The sequence below is a fragment of the Pantherophis guttatus genome, chromosome 1 (genome assembly GCF_059756535.1).
Source record: "Pantherophis guttatus breed Tessera chromosome 1, ASM5975653v1, whole genome shotgun sequence".
NCBI lineage: Eukaryota > Metazoa > Chordata > Lepidosauria > Squamata > Colubridae > Pantherophis > Pantherophis guttatus.
In genome coordinates this window covers 319,781,307-319,803,830 of record NC_142063.1, presented here as the reverse complement: position 1 = coordinate 319,803,830, position 22,524 = coordinate 319,781,307, and the positions used below count along the sequence as shown (strand labels likewise).

Genomic DNA, 22,524 nt, shown 5'->3' with positions numbered 1-22,524 from the left:
AGACTGAGGCTCTCTGAAAATGCAAAGAGAGAGAAGCAAAAGAAAAGCAGGGTTAAGACTGATCTTGCTGAGATATTTTCCCTGATTCTATCATCCTACCCATAATTTTTCGAGTTCATTATATATTTGGTGTTTTAAAAAACTGCCAGTTAAGTGGCCAAAGTGAAATGATTCCTTCGCACCTCTGCTTAACAGTCTAGCTTTTAAAAAAAGTATTAAGTGTTTAATGGCATTCTATTTATTTTCTTCATTTGTGACTCGCTTGGTATGAAAACACTTTAGCGTTGCATCCCTTTTAGGCTAATAAATTCATCCTTATGCAGCGCTTACGACAAAACCCTGCCTTAAAGCCCATAATAACACCTATCGCCAGGAGAGGGCAGCAGAGTTCCAGAAAGCTATTTTGACTTAAAAGAAAGAAAAGTCAGGAAACAGGTGCTGGTACTGGAACAGGTACATGAATAGGCACACGTACACATAAACACATATATACATATCCTTCAAAGGACAAAAACTATAGGACGGATTAAACTCTGGAAGTGTCCTCATGCTGGCTTTCCAGCAACTGCAGCCCAAACATGTAAAATAATTAGTAAGTCATACAAGGGAAGGTTTGTGAGTTCCTGGAATGAAATGATTCTCATAGCTAGCAGGAAGGTAGAGCCAAGAGCTCCTTTGGACTAACATCGTCATTGCCCATGAGCTTGACTGGGAATATTGTTGGGTTTGATAGTGTAAAACATCAGAAAGGGCTATATGTAGGGACAAATTGCTCCAAAAAATGTAACTGTAAAGTAATTGATAAAAAGGTAAAGGTTCCCCTCGCACATATGTGCTAGCTGTTTCTGACTCTAGGGGGAGGTGCTCATCTCCGTTTCAAAGCCAAAGAGCCAGCGCTGTCTGAAGATGTCTCTGTGGTCATGTGGTTGGCATGACTAAATGCCAAAGGCGCACAGAACACTGTTACCTTCCCACCAAAGGTGGTCCCTATTTTTCTACTTGCATTTTTTACGTGCCTTCGAACTGCTAGGCTGGCAGGAGCTGAGACAAGTAATGGGAGCTCACCCCGTTATGCGGCACTAAGGATTCGAACTGCTGAACTGCCAACCTTTCGATCGACAAGCTCAGTGTCTTAGTCACTGAGCCACCACATCCCTTTTAAAAGTAATTGATAGATGATGTCAAAATTCTATAGAAGACAACATAATCCTGATTACAACCATGGACCAATCAAAAAGCAAGGAACATCTTAGACGAGAAACAGACAAATGAGGAAAGTAATCCAATGCATATCTATGCATTATAGGGTAAAGGTTGCCTGAAATACAAGACTCTTCTATAAGGAATTCAATCGCAGGTAAACATCTGAAAACATCCCAAAGGTGCTTTTTCAAGAGGCCACTGGACTTTCTTGTTTTTCTTTGAAGACGTTTCGCTTCTCATCCAAGAAGCTTCTTCAGCTCTGACTGGTTGATGGGGAATGGAAGGATTTCCATTCCTCCAAATGGCTTCAACACCATCCAATCAGAGCTGAGAAGCAAAAACAACTTCAAAGAAAAACCAGAAAGTCCAGTGGCCTCCTGAGAAAGCACCTTTGGGACAAGCATGACCAGGATGATTGAGAATCTCCATAGACATCTGAGAACATGCATATAGGACCAGGACAGTGAAGAGCCTGTTCAGTCCTTTCAGATCAGAGCTGGACTGGGAACTGGAGCTACAACAGTTTGGTGTGGTAGTAAAGGTGCTGGATTAGAAACCAGGAGACTGTGAGTTCTAGTTCCGATTTAACTGGAGCTGGCTGAGTGAGTTGGCACCCATCAGTCTCTCTCAGCCCAATTCACCTCACAGTTGTTGGGCAGAAAATAGGAGGGCAGAAGTATCATGCAGATACCACTTGGAGTTGTATAAGGTGGGATAATAATTAAGAATTACAGTTAATATAAAAGTCAACAGACAAAGCTTAGCCAGCTGAAAGTGAACAGAATCACACCAGTAGGATTGGCAGCCTAAACAAAAAAAATATTTTACAACTCTTCCCACTTAGAAGATCTAATTATCTAATTCTGCACACCAGAACAACTAGACACAAGAACAGTTATTTCCCGAACGCCATCACTCTGCTAAACAAATAATTCCCTCTACACTGTCAAACTGTTCACTAAGTCTGCATTACTATTAATTTTCTCATCGTTCCCATCACCTATCTCCTCCCACTTATGACTGTATGACTGTAACCTTGTTGCTGGTATCCTTAAGATTTATATTGATTGTTTCTTAATATAATTTGATTGCTTATTTGTTCCCTATGACTATCATTAAGTGTTGTACCTTATGATTCTTGATGAATGTATCTTTTCTTTTATGTACACTGAGAGCGTATGCACCAAATGCCTTGTGTGTCCAATCACACTTGGCCAATAAAGAATTCTATTCTATTCTATATTTGTCATTATTTTAGTAACTTCATTTTCTTGCAAGTTGCTGTGACACCATTTAAAAAAACAGGCTATAAAATTGGGCAATAAAATGCTTCTCCCCTCCCAATCACATGGACTATTTCAGGCAAGCTGGGAAATTATACTGTTTCCACCCGTGACATTGTAGAGCTCAACAATTATCAGTTTTGCTGATAGTGAAAATTAATTTCCTAGCGAATTCTAAATTTGTAATCACAGCTGTGGTGATACCTATCTATAAACCAAAAGAGAGAGAAAAAAGGAAAGAAATGAAGTCCATACCAATTTTATAAATGGGAATTATAGGGAATTGTTGACAAGTTTGGTTGTCCTTGCCAAGGGTTGCTAACAATCAACAGAGAATACAATTACTTTATGTAAATGGAGACAAGGGTCCATAATAAAAACAATTACTCAAAAGCCATTGCTAAAATAAAAAGCCAGTCTGGACTATGTATGTTGTGCATAGTAATTAATGCCATTATGGGAAATATGGTATTAAATTTAATTATAATTAAGAAGACATACCTTCATATGCACATACATATAATATCAGTCCCTTAAATAAAAATCCAAGGACAAACTCTAAAATAGACTTAAGAATGTTTTAATAGAATTAAAATGATGAGATTCACATATTTTCAATTCTGTTTCAAATAGAGCCCCCTTTCCCCACTGGGGAAGAACAGATTACTTTGTTTCACCAAAAAAATTTACTTTACTTTATCCTAGACAGTCTCCTCTAGTGTACCCTGCCGCTTCCACCCAAATTTTACAGCTACCTATATCTATTTTTATCTCCTAAATCGTAATGGGAGAGGGTGAGAATAATAGCAGAAATAAAAACCAAACCCTATCTTGAAAAAGCTTCCTCCCTAAGCAGTGGTGGGAATCAAATAATTTAACAACTGGTTCTCTGCCCTAATGACCAGCTGGGTAGGCATGGCTGGTTGGTCATGTGACTGGGTGGGCGTGGCCAACTTGATGTCACTCACATCGAGGGGCACTTCTCGCCAGGCCTCTCGTGACTGTGGGGATGCTGCAACGGTCGTAAGTGTGAAAAATGATCATAAGTCACTTTGTTCACTGCCATTGTAACTTTGAATGGTCACTAAATGAACTGTTGTAAAGCAAGGATTACCTGTACAAAAATACAAAAAGCTTCTTGGCTTGCAAAAAGAACTGGCACCCTGCCCTAAATACCAATCATTAGATTAGAAATACCTGCAACCCAGAGTTACTAATTAGGCAGGGTGCCAAAGTACCTTGAGGAATTAAAACAGATAAAATGCAATGATAACTATCAGCAGCCAACTCTTGTTCATAAAGGGAAGCCTTTTAGCAGAAAGGTTACTTAAGCTCTCCAGAAAGTGGGTGGGCATATTTGGGCTACAAAATACTGAGCTAAAGAGACAAATTAACAAACTATATAGGGAACCCAGGTTCACGTCTCTGCCCTCCCAAGTTTGTCAAGCACGGCTGGGCTCATTCACCTCACAAGATATCCTAAGGAAATCATCCAGATTTAAGGAAAGATCACATGCCCCCCAGCAAGGCAGTAAAAAAAATCAGTGCCAAGCTTGCATCCTGCCTCTTGGAAGTACAACCCAAAAGGACAGTGCCAGGAACCACTAAAGCAGTGAAGGAAGACCCCCTCCTCACATAGAAATAGAAAATGCAATGATAACTATCAGCAGCCAACTCTTGTTCATAAAGTGAAGCCCTTTAGCAGAGAGGTCACATGCCCCCCAGAATGGCAGTAAAAAAAATCAGTGCCAAGCTTGCATCCTGCCTCTTGGAAGTACAACCCAAAAGGACAGTGCCAGGAACCACTAAAGCAGTGAATGAAGACCCCCTCCCCACATAGAAAAAGAAACCACTAGGCAGGGAAAAATTAAAACACAATACAAATAATTAAATCACAACAGTTAAAATCCTTTTAAAACTAAAACACAAACCTTGTCTGGCTCATTTCCAGAGTTCACACCCCAGGCAAGCTCAAGTGTAAACACAAAGAAAGTAATTAGCGCTAGAATGTAGCAAAAGAGCAAACATAGTATCTGTTGCTTGTTAAACCAATTACCAGAACAAATAGACACAGGAACTAGCCAGATTTCTGAACCCTGCTTCTTTTCAGGAACAGAGATTAACCTTTTTCCTTCCAAACAAAGCTGAATAGGGAAAATTACCCCATCAATAAACACAGGATTAAACGTCCCCAAACACAGAATTAAACTGTACCAAAAATCAGTTTTAGACCAAAACTCAGAAAGGGTATGTAAACTCATGTTTGAATGTCGATCTTTCTAGCTAGCCAAAAAGCCTTGCTGAATGTCACTCATCTTGGTTCCTTGTCATTAAAAGCTTCTTTCCTGCAGCTCTGCTTCATTATTCAATTATTTTTTCAAACTGCTGATCGTTGCATCCCAGCTGGAAAAACTCTAACAGGGGAGTATTTCCTCCCAACAGTACTGTAAAAAGCTTAAAGCAACCCTTCCCCTTTAAGAAAGTCAAGCCCCAGCAAAGTACCAGCAAAGGGGGAAAAAACCTCTGGAGAAGTTCAGGCGACAGTAAGTCTGGGCGTACTGCCAAGAACCTTTAGCTGTTACAATGTAATAAGGATTAACCAGAGAGGCAGTTTCTGTAAGCAGGGCAATAAAGATTAGGCTAGAAACAACACCAGAATGTTTCCTTCCTGCCTTCCTTACAGGATTAACCCTGTAAAGTGGAAAAAAACAAAAGGAGATTTCTTCCAACAACCGGTTCTCAGAACTGCTTAGAAAGTTAACAACTGGTTCTAGCAAATAGGTGCAAACTGGTTGAATCCCACCACTGTCCCTAAGGCTACTGAAGTCCCTCCGTTGTTGCCTGCTGAGGGTTCATAAAGAAATAAACCATTGCAGCTACCAGATCTCTACCCATCAACAACCCTTCCCTTCCCTTCCCTTCCCTTCCCTTCCCCTCTCTTCCCTTCCCTTCCCTTCCCTTCCCTTCCCTTCCCTTCCCTTCCCTTCCCTTCTCCTTCCTCTTCCCTGTATGTATCAAACGTAATGAGCTCCTCTGGAAAGTTGCTAGCAAGTGAAATTCCATCTCCTTCCCCAAACCTTGAACTTTTCAGAAAAAGTAAGGATGGGAAATGAGTTGCCTGAGTGCTTTGGAAGCATTCTGGAGCATAAAGCGCTATCCTCAGCATATTGTTGGGAGTAATAACAGTATCAATGGCAGATTTGGAGCAACTGTCCCTTCTTGTGGTCACTCATGCCTTGTCATCTTACATGCAGATTACTGCAATGTCCTCTACCTGGGGTTGCCCTTGAAGACCACTCAGAACATCCAACTGACCCAGAAGAGCACCAGCGTGGGCAATTAGGAGTTGTGCCCTGGTATTGAACCTCTTTGAGTTTCTGGCTACAACTTTAGGAGCTGGTTGTCCCCGAAAAACGTTTCATGGCAGAAGGCCTGGATAGCTGAGAACCAGCCTTTCTGTCATTGTTTTTGACTGTCCGATAAGATCTGATAAAGTTGATTCACTTTGTGTTCTCTCAATCTAACAATGCCATCTGATGAGGCCTAAGAAGCAGGCTTTTTGCCATGATACCTGCCCTCTGGAATAGCATCCCCCTAGAACAGTGTTTTTCAATCTTGGCAACGGTAAGAAGGGTGGACTTCAACTCCCAGAATTCCTTAGCCAGCATGCTAGCAAAAATATGGCAGGAGACCTGTTCTTTTGAATCAAAGACAGCAAAATAGAGGGTTATATTGTATTATCCTGCTTATCAGTTCCGCAGAGACATCTGCCTGGTTACTGCAGAAATATGAATTGGGAGGATTTTGCAGTGAGGATTTTTTTAAAGGAGCACAAAGTAATAAAAAAACCACTAAACCCTCCTCCATCTTTTCCTACCCTATAGCAGAGAGACAAAAGACTGTGTAGCAATCAAACCAGAAGACAAATCCACATGCAGACTTACAAATCAGGATGCTGAATTTTTATAATGCCAAATCCCTGATCCATCTAGCTTACCACTCTCTACGCTGGCAGTTTTTCCAATACAGTTTTAGATCATTGTCCTCACTCTTAACTGAATCTGGGACATTTTCCATGCAAACTGTGAAGTCCACTATTAAATTACAACCTCCCACATTTCTCGCTTTTAAGCCTGAAGCTGAGGAAGGGAACAGGAATTGATCCCATGTCATGCAGAGCTGCTGCATGAAGTCCAGCCTCTAGAACTGTGGACACATGGCCAATGTTAATCAAAAGCAGCCTGCATTTCTGGCTTTCGGGTCATGGCCCCTTTTGCTCTTGCAGAGTGCTCAGTGATCAAGTGTAGGAAAGGGGATAAATGGCAAAGGGAAAATGATGCTTCCAAAGAATGCAAATGGGTTATAAATTAGCCAAACAGAAGATGGCATAAGATTGGGAGATTCTCCTCAGAGCTCCATCAAAACAGAACTTATTTGGCAGCAACGTTGCTACTATTTAGCAGAGAGCGAACAGGAGCAAATAACTTAATCTCATTATGCCAGATCTGTTCCAAAATAGTTCTCCCCCCACCCCAAGTACAATTTGCATTTCTCGCTAATTATATTTGTGTGTGTGAGAGAGAGAAACAAAGGCACCCTGTAAAAATACCATCTGAACTGCTAATGTGATGCCATAGAAAGAGAGAAGAAGCAGTCACCTGGATCGATTAAATGAGCCATAGAGTTACTTCCCATATACTGCATATATTTTCCAAGTCAGAGTACGAAAAGCAGCAAAACCACTGCCCAGCCACCTACCAAGGTTACTGCAGAATTCGCCCACCATTCCATCCGGATTGGCAGTGGGAATCTGGGTGAGTCCAGTCAGGATGAGAACATCACTGTTCTTAAGAGACGCCTGGTCCATGGGCTGAAAGGCAAATTTTGAAAGAAAAATCATTTAATAAATGGACAGGGCTGTCCATCTTAAGCAGTGGAATTTTGGAAGGCAAAGAAAAAGAAAGAAAGACAATAAACAAGTAGAATTCATTAAAGAAAACCTAGCAAGGGCCCTATTAGAGAAAATTGCTCTAATAACATATAAATGCTATATACATACTTATACTAGCTTATACTGCCAGTTTATACTAGCATCCAGGCTCCAATGACTGGGGCAAAGCTAGATCTTCATAGCCTTCCAGAAGACTAATGTGGTCAGGATCATCCAAATCTCAGGGGGAGACGGGGACAGCACCATGACAGAGAAGGCATGCTTCTAGGTCTCATCAGGTTGTTTCGCCAAAGTTACCCAAAGCCTGCCCACCTTGCCACTGTCAGGGTTCCAAGTAATACCCCCATAGCAAACAAAACTCCAAGGCAGGTGAGTTCCTCAAAGAATAGTTTTATTGGACATATCATATTGACATAGGCTGGTGAAAACTGGCTCTAAATTTTCACCTTAATTAAAAGTTTTTCCCCTTTCCCAAACAATCAGTCACATGGTCCAATCAAGGTGCCTGTTAACATCACTCCACCTGTGGGAATGTCCTTGGTTCTCAGGAGGAAGTATTTTGTTTTGGCTACAAAACCCCAGTTATTTCTATTCCCCCCTCTCTATCCCTCAGCTCCAGTGCAGCAACACCTGAAGCCTAAAATGGCTTCGGTCAGGCTAGCTTCAGGGTTGACAGCCACATCTGTAGAACAAACAGAAACTATTGGGGATAGGCAATCCTACAAATATTTCATGAGAAAAAATATTTAGGCAAGTACCTTTAAAAGATGTGCCTCATTTGTGGGGGCTTCAGGGAGTTTACAAAAGATCACCCTTTAGTTTAGAGTTCTACAACTTTACTAAACAGATTTGCATGCAGCCCCAGAGTTCCTCTAAAAGCTACTGGTGAATTATATAGTGATTGAATTATAGAAAAGGGAAATTATTAAAGGCAGCAAAGCAACCATATTCACTTTTCATTACATTTACATTTACAAATTGCCTGGCTCTATCCCCATTTTAAAGGGCAGTTACGCACATGCTACTCAAATGCCAAATACAGCTTATAGTTATCCTAAGGATGTTATAGACTCTGGATTTGCTAATTTTGAAGTTGGCAATGAATTTCTGTCTTGTAAATCTATTGAGCTAGTTGACTACACACATACAAAAACGTATTTCCAAATCCAAATAACAAATTCCAAGAAATATGTGTCAAAGAGATGTGATGTTTAGTTACAAGTCTTCTCACTCAAGAGTATATCTTAGGAACTAAGATGTTTCTGGATCTTCTCGGATATACCTCTACCTTGTCTTGGCTTTGAGGAACAAACTGGATGTAAGATACCAGTTGTTTATTGCAGCTGCCAGCAACAACTGGCCTCCTGCGTATGTACACCTTTCCAGTATATGTGGTTCTTAAATGCTGAAAATGCCTCCTGGACAATTCTGTCTATACTGTTTCAAAAGATACCTCTGTCCCAGTGATGGAAGGTTGGGCAAAAGCCAACAATAAACAAGCAGTGTGACATAGTGGATGGACAAAAAAGTACTTAAGAGCCACTTTCTAAAAACCAACACACAACAAAATGCAATAGCCATGAGATGCTTGTCAAATGAAAATGCCAATAAACCAGTAAAAGTATCATTGAATTGGCTGTGGGAAATACACATAATGGTCATGCAAGATTCAATAGTCATAATTTCATCTTCTATTGACCCAAGGTGCTACTATTGATTCCCTGAGTCAACCTTCAAAATAATATACTTTAAAAGACTTTTGACAAATCTTCTGGGCTGCCCTAACTCCTTCCCCTGCCATTATCAGCTCCAATTTTGCTTTCTAAGTCTAGAGTCAATTTTCATAAGTTATTGTTGCTGGGAGTTGTATTGAGGCAAAGTGTCCTTGTAGATACTATTCGTTTCAAATTTCAACCAGAAAACATCTTATGAGTTTCAGTCATTGTGAAACAAGATAAAACTTTCTGATAGGAAGGGCTCAAATTAATCAGCCTATCAAACAGTGGGCATCTTGATGCTCCCAGAAAACTGAAGTCAATAGTCTTCTCAGGAATATGATTCTACAGTATTCTTCCTTTGAAAATGGAAGGCCCATTTAGCTATAATTCCTGAGAAGTTCAAGCTGCAAGAGCCATTGTTTAGGGCACAGGTGTCAAACTTGGAGCGTCATGTTACCATCATGTGATGTTTCATGACATTTTTCCCATTTGCGGAGCTGGGGTGGGTGTGGCCTATGCATGACACATCTGGCCCATGGGCTGCCAGTTTGACATCCCTGGCTTAGGGTAGCGCAAAAAAACCCTCCTCTCCTAAATGCAGGGTGTGCGCGGAGGCTCGGGGAGGGCAAAAGACGGGCCTACCGGAAGTTCAGGGAAGCCGGAAAAGGCCTCCAGAGGGTCTCTGGAGGCTGGGAGGCTGTTTTCGCCCTCCTGGAGGCTTGAGGAAAGCCTCCAGAGCCTGGGGAGGGCAAAAACGCCACCCCACCTCACCATGGTGCAAGAAGCCAACTAGACATGCCCACCCAGCAATCGGGCAGAGAACCCCTTGCTAAAATTTTTGAAGCCCACCCCTGTGAAAAGGTATAGGGTTTCCTGCTTGAGCAGAGGCTTGGACTAGAAGACCTCCAAGGTCTCCTCCAACTCTGTTATTCTGTTAAATTCCATATTTGGAGGATGTAACAAGCTTCAGAAGAAAATCCTAGAAGAACTCTAAACAGCTCAATGAGATCACGGGGTGCTGATAGAATGCTTGGGGGGGGGAATGAACCCCAATGGGGAGGAGTATTAAAACAGAATACTTTCCACTTTGTATTCTGCCACAATTTCACGGAGTTTGTCATAGGTTTGTTTTCTCAAAGGCAGTATCTGGTTAGAGTCTTCTAACATTGCTTTGTTTCTCTTGAAAGTCATATAAGGCAATGGCTATGGAGACAAATTATGGATCTTGTGAGAGTTAATGTACTAGAAACAACATCTATAGCACAATGAAGACCTTAGATGAGGAGGGTGGGCAAGTTTGGCTATCATTCTTTCAAAAAAAGATATTTCCAACAGTGATATCAATGAAACAGTCTTGTTGGAAAATATGTTGCATTCAATCCCTTTCTTTTTTTATACGCGAGAACAGGGAAATCTTTAACATTTAAATAGGGAAGCTAACAAGTACTGTAAGTAGGGGGCTTACAGTAAACCATGTTAGATTGTTACTATATGGCTTATTTATAGTGTCTAGCAATAAGCCTAAATACACATTAAAAACTTTAGCCTGCAGCAAGCATGGACAATCTGATGCCTGGAGGCATTTTGGTCTACAACTCCATGTCAACCCTTGTCAGCACAGCTAGTGGTTTAAGAATATGGCAACTGTAATCCAAAACATCTAAAAGCAACAGATTTCCAATTTTTGCTTTACTTCTTAGTCATTTGGGTGGTTCTTTTCTGCATTTTTTCCACCTTTGAATATCCTTTCTCAAATGCAGTGATTAGAACTGTGAAAGCTATTCTAACTGTGATCACACACAGGAAAGTTGGCAGTAGAAGTTTTAGTTTTGATCCTATTCCCCCAACAGGAGCCACACACGAGGTCAATTTGGCCACCGCAACCTTAAGAATCCTCCAGTACAGTCGCTACCAGCTCATAAAACCTCCACAGCGTAAGTAAAGTTGGGTTATGTTCTTGTTCCAGCCCCAACATGGATCATGTTTATTTTAATTAAAGGTAGTCCTCAACTTACAACAGTTCATTTAGGGACCATTCAAAGTTACAACATCATTGAAACAAGTAGCATCCCCATGGTCATGTGATTTGCATTCGGCTGCTTGACAACTGACTCACATTTATGACAGTTGAAGTGCCCTGGAATCATGTGATCCCCTTTTGTGACCTTCTGACAAGCAAAGTCAATGGGGAAATCAGATTCACTTAACAACCATGTTATACCGGCGTCCCAGTATAGTCAGCTGGTGCCATCGCTGACTATTGGGGGTGAATCTTTGCCCCGCACAGAGAGGGCTCGCAATCTGGGTGTCCTCCTGGATGCACGGCTGTCTTTAGAAGAGCACATGACGGCCGTGGCCAGAGGGGCTTTTTATCAGGTTCGCCTGATCCACCAGTTGCGTCCCTTTCTAGACTGGGACGCCCTACGCACAGTCACTCACGCCCTTGTCACCTCCCGGCTGGACTACTGTAATGCTCTCTACCTGGGGCTCCCCCTGAAGAGCACTCAGAGGCTCCAACTGGTCCAGAATGCGGCCGCGTGGGTGGTTATGGGTGCAACTCGTTGCGCCCATGTAACACCCCTCCTGCGCGAGCTGCACTGGCTCCCAGTGGTCTTCCGGGTGCAATTCAAGGTGTTGGTCACCACCTTTAAAGCGCTCCATGGCATAGGACCAGGGTATTTACGGGACCGCCTTCTGCCACCAATAGCCTCCCACCAACTAGTTCGCTCCCACAAAGAGGGACTCCTCAGGGTGCCATCGACCAAATTATGCCGGCTGGCGACACCCAGGAGGAGAGCCTTCTCAGTGGGAGCTCCTGCCCTTTGGAACGAACTGCCCCTGGAAATACATACAATCTCTGACCTCCGGGTTTTTCGCTGTGCCCTCAAGACCCTACTGTTCCGACAGGCAGGGCTGTCTATTTAAGTAGTTTTTAAATTGGAGTTTTAACTTGGGGTTTTAAATTTTGGCCGAAACTGTATAATTGATTTTAATTACTTTTAATGATGATGTCTGTATATTTATGTTTTTAAATTGGCTGTACACCGCCCCGAGTCCTTCGGGAGAAGGGCAGTATATAAATAAAATTAACATTAACATTAACAACATATTAATTTAACAACTGCAGTGATTCACTTAACAAATGTGGCAAGAAAAGTAATAAAATGGGGCAAAACGTGCTTAACAAATTTCTCACTTAACGACATAGATTTTGGGTTCCACTGGGGTTGTAAATTGAGAACTACCTGTATATGCATTTGTTTCAATTCATGTCTCTGAATTCTTTTCATTTTACAAGTTGCCTTGAATGTTAGTTTTTAAATTTCGTGGGCCAAATTTTATATATTTGTTTTTAAATTGTTCTTAAATTTTGTGGTTTATGTGTTTTAGTATGGCTGTACACCGCCCTGAGTCCTTTGGGAGAAGGGCGGTATAGAAGTTCAATAAATGAAATGAAATGAAATGAAATGAAATGAAATGAAATGAATGAAATGTTCAAACCGAACGGCAAGGTCAAATATAACAAAACTACTTACATTACCAGCATTTCCCAACCGTAAGGTAAAGGGCAACCAATTCTCTGCTCAATGCAGGACACAAGAACAGAATTCCTAACAGACCCTCTTAACTTACCCTCTATGTCCTTGCCTCCAAATGAAAGAAATCTTCTGCATATATTTTTTAAACAGTCTCTTCCACTGCTGGACATATTTTTAAAGAGTTTTTCTAAAATGTTTAGTCAAAATTTGCCTGCCTGCAATTTATTCAGAACTGATAAGCTAACTTGTAATTGCTTTGAGTTCCCAAGACTTTAAAAAGAATGCTAAACCAATCATTTCCCAGTTTTCTTATTCAGATGCTACCATGTTTCCCCAAAAATAAGACCCTGTCTTCTATTTTTTGAACCCCAAAATAAGCACTTGGCCTTATTTTCGGGGAGGTCTTATTATTTTGAGGTGCGTGGAGAAAGATGGGGCTCCTCTTGCTGTCTTACCTGATTTCCAGCTCTGTGTTTAAATATTTTCGGGGAGGGCTTATTTTTGGGGGGAGGCTTATTTTAGTGCATGCTTTCAAAAGCCTGAATGGGTTTATTATCAGGGGATATCTTATTTTCAGGGGAAACGGTAATATCAGGAAAATGTCACATGTCCTTGTTTTAAAACATCAGCCACTGTATATTTGAGCTCTTGGATGGATACTATTTAGTTTGGTATTGATTTCAGTCTATGAATATAATCTAGACCAGGGTCTGCAACCTTAAACACAAAGAGCCATTTGGACCCGTTTTCCAGAGATAAGAAAACACCGGGAGCCACAAAACCCTTCCCGTGCCTGACTATTTCTTGAGTGGCCACAAAACTAGCATATGTAGTTGAATTAAATATGTAGTTCTGTTTTCTTCTGAAATTTTTCTTTTCTTGGATTTATCCATGGTTGGCCTACCGGGGGTTGAAAAGCTCAATAAATCACGTGCCAGCGGGTGTCGCACACTGACGGTTGTGACGCATATTTTGAGTGACAGGGAGCTGCAGCACAGGGGTGAAAGAGCCACATGCAGCTCCAGAGCCACAGGTTGCTGATCCCTGACCTAGACCAGTGTTTTCAAACAAGGCAATTTTAAGATGTGTGGATTTCAATTCCCAGAATTCTGCAATCAGATACTGGGGAATTCTGGGAGTTGTAGTCTATACATCCTAAAGTTGCCAAGTTCGAAAAACACTGGTTTTTTTATATACCTTGTTTCTAAGTATTTGCTTCGCTTCCTTAGACACGCCTCCTAAAAATATTAGTTAAGACAGATATATTTACCTTATATTTTTATTCTACAATGAAGACAGAAGCAAAGAATTAATTCACCTTCTTTGCTAGCCTATTTTTCTTTTAAATACTATACCTTGCCAATTGCTTATTTGTGATATTCTGAAATAAATGTTTACCAGTTGGTCTTAACATTATTAATATCACACTTCTCCACCACACACCTGCCTCATTGTCTCACAGCATGTTTACATTCTTTTTAGTACTTCTTGTCTGGGAATAATTCTGTTTTCTGAAGGACACCATCTTTTTTCCAGAAACTTTCCTGAAACTCCTTGTTAACTATACTTAATGTCTTTTCTGGCCTGCAAAATATTTTTAAATGAATTTCTATTGTCAAAGTTTTAAGCAACTCTTAAGTACCCTAGGAAGACTTTGCTTCCTTTTTCTATCCCCCTTTTAGCAATCCATTTTTACAGAAGTTCCTCTTTTGAAATCAAACAAGGCTATGTTGGACATACTGATTTTCTTTTCCAAAACTTTAAATAAGAAGCATTTCCCCTTAGAATATGAAAGAATACTTATAATTGAATTTTCTTGATGTAAGTGCATAAGGAGCAAATACATCCTATTGATGATTCCTTAGTGAAATTTTAGTGTATAGGTTATCACAGTGGTGAAATTCAATTTTTTTTACTACTGGTTCTGTGGGCATGGCTTGGTGGGTGTGGCATGGCTTGGTGGGCATGGCTTGGTGGGCATGAGAGGGGAAGGATACTGCAAAATATCCATTCCCACCCACTCCAGGGGAAGGATACTGCAAAATCCCCATTCCCTGCCCATTCCTGGGGGAAGGATATTGCAAAATGTCCATTCCCACCCTACTCTGGGCCCAGCCAGAGGTGGTATTTACCGGTTCTCCGAACTACTCAAAATTTCCGCTACCGGTTCTCCAGAACCTGTCAGAACCTGCTGAATTTCACTCCTGGGTTATCCTTTGGCACATCCTGGCAGAGCATTCATTCTCCTTTGCCACAACTCTTATTAAGGATTCTAGAGGTTTATGTCTACAAAACCCTGATTTTAACTTTTGATTCATCTGATGTTTGAATGAGGTGTTTATGTATAAAAGGAGAGGGGTCTCTCCATTTCTGGGAAAAAGCAAAGGCTTTATGTATTTTATCTATCAAAGCAAGTCTATTGTACAGTATATAAAATCTTTCACATCTTATTCAGGCCATATGGCCCTTTCATAGTCAATGGATTAGAAGGATACTTAAATTGATAGCAAGGAGTTGCTCCTTTCATTCTCTGTTCAACCAAAGAGCTTCCTTTGCTGAAGAGATACATAACCTCACTATATGTGTCCAGGCTTGGATTGCAATTGGAGTTCCCTTTGTAGAGTAGGACTTCCCTGGCTTCCATTTTTTCCTTCCTACTGCAGATCTCTGCACTTCATTAGAATCTCATGCAGGTGAATGGGGATTCTTGGGAATTATGTGTTCAGTGTGCTGATGGCTGTAGTTCAAGAAAGCAGCAGCATAAATTCTGCAGAAATCCATGCAGAAATAAAGATGGCTTAGGCTTCTGTAAAGTATGGCATCCAAACTTTAGTTATTCTCTCTCTCTCCCTCTCCCTCCCTCCCTCCGTCTGTGTTTCACACTCACACACACACACACACACCCCTCCATCAACTGAACCCTGATTTAGGATGTTCAAATGGTATTGTGTGTGATATCCCTTATATAACAATCAAATAAGATAGGAGGGTGACATGATCCAAGGACAGCCATCAGGATTGGGTCAGAGTGAGACTGCATCCAAGGTCCTCAAATCTAACTCTTGCAGCCACTTTTATAGGCTCTTAGCCTGATTGGACAAAGCAAGGGGCTATAGTCAGGGTTAAAAGTGAAATTTATAGAATCCAGGGCTGCACCCATGAAAATAAGGATATGGAATCCACCACTCTCCTTTATAACAGTTTCCTTTGTAAAATAAAATAAAATACAGTATTTTTTTTTTTTGTAATTATAAAATCAGGTGTGGCAGGAAGGTGTCAATGAGCATGATGGAGCCTTCGCTGCTAAGCTGGGTTGGTGCCAAAACTAGGTTTAAGTGATGACAGAACCAGGTATGTTTACAGACAGTATTGTACTGTATTCAGGTAAGAACTCTGGAACTCATGACTTATCTTCCTCCACTCTCCAGATAGGTATCCCCCAATAATCAATTATGAAATGGAAGGAACCAAAGAATGGGGCTAGAATCCTTCCAGCAAGTCAACCCCCAAGCATGCTGAGCTTTTTCAATCCATGCAGAATATTGCCCTATGGATAGGAAAATAGGGGAATTGCCATATGCCTACTATTTAAATCCAGTCAACACAAACCACTAAAAAGGGGAATGTCACCACCAAATCTGCAAAGATGTGGTACCTGTGGATGTGTTGTAAGGAGTGAGGATCCTGAGACATAGGAAACCTTCTCATAATGTGACTGGATGATCCAATTGGAGCTGCCCAGTGCATATCCAGAACTGAGAGGAGAGACTTGTACTGCACCAAAAAGCTCCTGTCGGAGGAAGGGAGAAGAAAACAATTGAATTCTGAATGAAACTATCCCAGAAAATAAATTTCCACATGTGCTGTTCTTATGGTGAGATGTAGTCTTAGCTCACTGAGCTGATCTCCATGTTCGAAGGCAATACATCCATGGTAAACAAATGGTGAATAACCAAGAACTAGCGAATGCTTAGAACTATTATCTGCTTCTGGTTTTCCCAGAATCTTTGATTGGGTTGTTGTGAGAACAGAATTTTGGACTTACATCTTCTTGTATCTATAATGACTGTATTTAAAGCTGTTTTCTCTTTCTTTCTACAATTAATTCAATTTTTATCCCAAAGGTGCTTTTTTCAAGAGGCAACTGGACTTTCTGATTTTTCTTTGAAGATGTTTCGCTTCTCACCCAAGAAGCTTCTTCAGCTCAGGGAATGGAAGGATTTATACTCCTTGCAGACAGCGGGCCATTTGCATTCTTTTAGTGAGTTGTTGAGGCCACCTTGAGGTTTATCTGTGTCCTCAGGGTCACCCGAGTAGTGCAAATGGGTGTGGAGCCTTCTTGGAACTGTTGAAAGGACTGTGTTGTAGACTTCCATTCCCCACCATCCAGTCAGAGCTGAAGGAGCTTCTTGGATGAGAAGCGAAACATCTTCAAAGAAAAAACAGAAAGTCCAGTTGCCTCTTGAAAAAAGCATCTTTGGGACAACCATGACCTGGATGAGAATCTCCATAGATAATTTAATGTTTATATTTAAGACAGTGATATGGAAATTATTTTTTTGAAAGAAACACAGAAAAACAAACACAAATGTGAAAAGCATCAGCAAAAAATTATAGGCAAAATTCTTTTAAAAGACTATAAAAATAGAACACCTATGGCTGGCATTCACATGGACACACAAGAATGGATACAAAAGCATAACTGAGAAGGTTTGTGTGGAACTGCTTCCCAGATAAACCTGGAAGCTTTGGGCAGGAAGAAGGAATCAATGAATATGACAGGTTTTTATTTCATTCAGATTTTAATACAGACAACAGATTACTATCCTATGATAAAATGGACACAGAAGGAAAGAAGACAGCTACAGATTTCCTCCCCAAATCCTTTTTTTTAGAGAAACTCACAATTTTCTGGGAATATCCCACCAGCTGGATCTTACTGAGTGCAGAGTTAACTTCCTGCATGTTGTAGCATCTTCTCCATGTTGCAACTTCAACAGCATCTTTCAGGGGCGCAGGAAGCATCCTGGAATAGAGGCACATTTAGAGGATGAGGGCTTGCCAGCATAATATAATTCTGGACTCATCTTCTAAAATTCCAGAAAATGATATCACAAGGGGGAAAAAAGAACGGCCTGAAGAAGAGCCCTTTAACAAGCACCTCGATTCTCAGCTTGTGCCAATTCGCATCTAATGAAATGAGGTGAGAGTCTAGCCTTTATTTTTTCTCTAGCATGCTTTATTTTTGAGGAATTCAAAGATTAGCCATGGTTTTCACCCCGCTGCTGATGTCTCAATGCCTAGTAAGATGCAATTGCTTCATCACAGAGAGAAAGATTAGGGTTGATCCAAAGCCCACAGCTGAAGTGGACTGGCACTGCCAAACCCCATCCTCCCCATACTATAAACCTACAGTGATCTCACTGAAACCAATCCAGTTTCTGTATCCTTCACAGCATAGAGGACATTCAATCTTGATTAGCCTACAGGTAATTTTTGTAATAATAAAATGGTCAGCTGCTGAGTTATGTTCCTATGGCTACATTTTTATTCTTTAAGCTTCCCCTTTGGCTTTTTGGAAATGGGTGTTCCTGACTGGCCATGTGAATAGATAGATAGATCTACTCTCTTTGACAGCTGCTCCACTCCCCAAAATCCTGATGGGCCCACCAGGAAGACTGGTGATTTCTGCACTAACTGGCAGAAAAACATCAGTCACACTTAGTAGGCATTTTACACTAAGAAACATGCCCCTGTTGGCGGTCTCGGTGCTTTCAATGGAGAACTCTTTCAACTATTTACAGTAATTTTCTAGGCAGCCTCACTGGAATGGGATTTGGTGTGTTGCTTCCAGTCTTTCTCAGACCACGGCAGAAAATAGTGCTGGGGGACATAGAGTTCATTGCCTTGATCACTGGCTTGTTCTAATCTGTCCCCTTTGCTCTGCCACATCTACCTGCCAGATGGTTCCTTAAAGAGCAGGGGTGTCAAACTCGATTTCATTGAGGGCTGCATTAGGGTTGTGTTTGATCTCGGGGGGGTGGGGAGCGTGGCCAGGGGGGGCATGGCCGGCTTGACATCATTTGTGTCGGGGGCACCTGTGGTGGCCAAGTGTTAAGGTAGGACTTCCTCATACCCTCCTTCATTCTCATTATAATCTCCTTCCTTCCTTCCTTCCTTCCTTCCTTCCTTCCTTCCTTCCTTCCTTCCTTCCTTCCTTCCTTCCTTCCTTCCTTCTTTCCTTCTCCTTCCCTCTTCCTTCTCCTTTCTTCTTCCTTCCCCTCTTTCCTTATTTTTCCTTCCTTGCTCTCTTCCCATCTTTTTCTTTGTCTTTCCTCGTTTCCTTTCTCCTTTCCTGTCCCTTCTTGGATGCTCAAATGCAAAAGGGGAAACATTTCTCCCTTTGATTTATTTTTAGTTTGTTTTGCTAGCCCTCTGCCAGCGAAAGCAGAGCCCTGGAGGGGCACGCATGATCAAACTTATCTAGAAGGTAATGACATCCACAAAACACCTGGAGGGGAACCACAGTTCTGTGAATTTTGTTATTATGATGGCTATTTTGCTCCCTGGAAAAGCTAGTGCTTATAAATACTGAGAAAGTGAGAGAGAGAAACATACAAGAAACAGCAAATGACAGCATTTGTAGCACATAAAAAGAATGGTTATCTCCTGGGACATAAATCTCTTGCCGTACTAGGAAACCAGGCAGGAATGCAGTGAAAGCTGCCAAAGAGTGGAAGAAGAATAGGGTCCTTATTTTGTATATTAAACAGATACTAAATCAAAAGCTCATTCCAGCTCATTTCCAATGATTTATGGAAATTGGTCAAGTTTTGCCGATTTGCTTATTTAAAAGAACTTAATTTATTGGGGAAGCTGTTGGGTCAATGACCTTCTTCCTATAATTTAAGACACCAAAGGAAGCATTAATGATGGCTTCTGCCAAGATTGCCTGTGAACATAGTATGCAAACTGCCATTCCAATATATCCCAACAGAAAGTAAGGAATATTTTGTCCTCTTCTGAATAATAACAAAAATTTAAGGAATAGAAAAACCTTTTCCAACACACACACAAAACATTATATCTAGCATTTTAAGCACAGCATTACAGATGATTAGTGAAACACAGTAGCTCCTAAATTCATCTGCTATTTACAGAGAAATCTGGATTATTTGTCATCTGGAGATTTGAATGAAGATCTTCATTGGCGGTGGGGTTACATAATTATAAAAGCTGTGCTGATACCAACAGACTTAGCCACTTAATTCTTTCTTTCCTAATTCCAAAGGTTTACGAACAAGTTAAAAATGGAAATCATTGGGGGATTCCAATGTTTATTTCCAGCCACTGTAAAAATTGCTTCATGGACTTTATACTCCACTTTATGACTTTTGAATAACACTGATCCATAAGAGACAAGTCATCTGGTTTTATGAAGGAGAGAACTGCTTTTGAAGTGACTTTCTAAATTACTTCTTTGCTGGAGCACTGAGGGGATTTTAGTTTTAGACATCAAATCATCTCAAGAAATAAGTAACATTGGATAGTTGCACATTATTAAGTATTTTCATTGTACTCATTTTTAATTCTAATTTCAGTCAGGTTTCAGGAAAGGATTTAATATAGCGGCCACTTTGGTCATGCTTTTAGTTGACCTGTGACAGAGTTGGGATGGTGGTAGGTATTCATCCTTGTGCTCCTTCCTCGACAGCTTTCAATACTGCCAATCACAGTATTGTTTTGAGCTGATTCTGTGGTTTGGAGGCATCGGTTTACAGTGGTGCTTTTCCTTTCTCTCGGGCTGATTCCAGTTGGTGTCGCTTGGAGAAAGAGATTTATTCTTTTCTTTGCCAGAAATACAGGAATTGAGAGCCCCATCTCTCTACACACTAGATAAGGTGGGAGAATTCCAAATGAGATGTTCCCTTCAAGATAGGTGATGGCAATGAGATTTCTGCACACCACGTTCATTGGTAGATATTTGCTAGGGGATTAAGCAGGATCCAACATGACTCAGTAAAAGATTCAGGGTAATCTGTGTCATGGCATAGACATTCAACAGCTTTGAAACTGAGACGCATCTGCTCAGTTTTGATATAAAAGTTTGCTCTTGCCTGAGAATTGCTGATTCTTGCCTCACCAAGTACTCTGCTCCAGTGGTGAAATCCAAATTTTTTTTACTACCGGTTCTGTGGGCGTGGCATGGTAGGTGTGGCGTGGGTGGCTTTGTGGGTGTGGCAGGGAAAGGATACTGCAAAATCTCCATTCCCACCCTATTCTGGGGCCAGCCAGAGGTGGCATTTGCCAGTTCTCCGAACTACTCAAAAATTTCTGCTACCGGTTCTCCAGAACCTGCTGGATTTCACCCCTGCTCTGCTCTAATTTCATCACCTCATCAGTATTCTGCCTTGTCTGAAATCTCACAGGAACTAGACTCCGGCACATATTTGGTGTGTTCTTATTTGGTAAAATTAAGTCATATCTGGTTAAGTGGAGCTTACAAATCAAGACCTTGGACACCACCATTGAAGGCTGCAGTACCTTTTCATGAAGAGAGCTGGTGTTTTACCAAAGGATTATAACATCACATAATAATATAACAAGGGTTAATTATGCTACTGACTCTGGTATTTGAATTTCTCAATTCCTATTGGATATTGATTAGAGTCTTCATGATAATTTCTCATTTTTAGGATTATCTGAGGATAGAAACACGAGAGTATCATTTAACACTGATGGGAGACTAACATCTTCAGGCCAGAAGGCACAGAAGATTATACTAAGAATTCTGTCTGAGTTACGGAAAGTCGTTACTTGTTGTCATTCAGCTTTCTTTCTGTTGCTCTAGTTCAGATCCCAAGGAAATCTCTTCTGGTTCTATCATCCAGTGTCCATTTCCTATTTTCCCTTTACTTGCCTTTCAAATGGTCTAGGCTTCCCTTGCATGGAGATAACAACAGCAATAGCACTTAGACTTATATACCACTCCATAGTGCTTTACAGCACTAAGTGGTTTACAGAGTACAATCTGGGTCCTCATTTTACTGACCTCGGAAGGATGGAAGACTCAGTCAACCTTGAGCTGACAGGATTGAACTCCAGACCATGGGCAGAATTAGCCTGCAATACTGCATTCTAACCACCATGCCACCCGGGCTCTTCTTCATGAGGAACTTCTTTTTCCCCTGATATAATTCCCTGTGTGAGGCTAGTCAAGTGGCCAATCCTGCCCTTAGGTAAGATCCCAATGTGTCCCCTTTGGCTTTCCAACAAATCTCTCCAACATTTATAGAGAATGTGCCATTATTGAAGAAGGGGAGAGAAAAGCATTACCTTTATTATAATCCATTATGACACCATTTGATTTACAAAGCCTCAAAGGGGTTTGATGTTGTCAGCAGTTGGCTCACGTTGCACAGAGTAATGGGGTGGAAACATAAACTATTCCGGTGCACTTAGTATATTTTTCTACAAAGCATTTTTTCCCCAAGAACTCCAAAGCTTATAGCCGTACTCAATAAAGAAAGCAACTCAATTGTATGCAGCCTATTTAGGACTGAAGCAGCTAAGCTACACATCATCTTGCAATAAAGCAACACCCTTGACAGTTATGAGAGTCAGAGAGTGTGGCAGCCCAGCACAGTCACTACAGCTAACTGAAAACAAAAAGAACAGTCATGTCAACGTTGTATTTTATAGACAGCATTGCCCTCAGGAAAGAGGTTCTAGTATGGTCACAGACAGTAACACACAATAAGACTAAGCCTACTCATGGTTGCCATTGACAAAAACAGTTCTGAGAACAAGACTGCAGGGAAATTGCTGCT

At 41.1% G+C, this 22,524-nt stretch overlaps 1 protein-coding gene across 1 annotated transcript in view; it reads right to left on the bottom strand.

Annotated features, from left to right (window-relative positions):
• Positions 1–22,524, bottom strand: part of INTS9 (integrator complex subunit 9) — an 81,276-nt gene that overhangs the window by 27,193 nt on the left and 31,559 nt on the right. The window contains exons 7-9 of the mRNA XM_034421284.3: positions 17,600–17,720; positions 16,350–16,484; positions 7,245–7,356 (exon numbers count right to left, since the gene is read on the bottom strand). Of these exons, the coding sequence (XP_034277175.1) occupies positions 7,245–7,356; positions 16,350–16,484; positions 17,600–17,720 (368 nt within the window). The remainder of the gene's footprint in view (positions 1–7,244; positions 7,357–16,349; positions 16,485–17,599; positions 17,721–22,524) is intronic.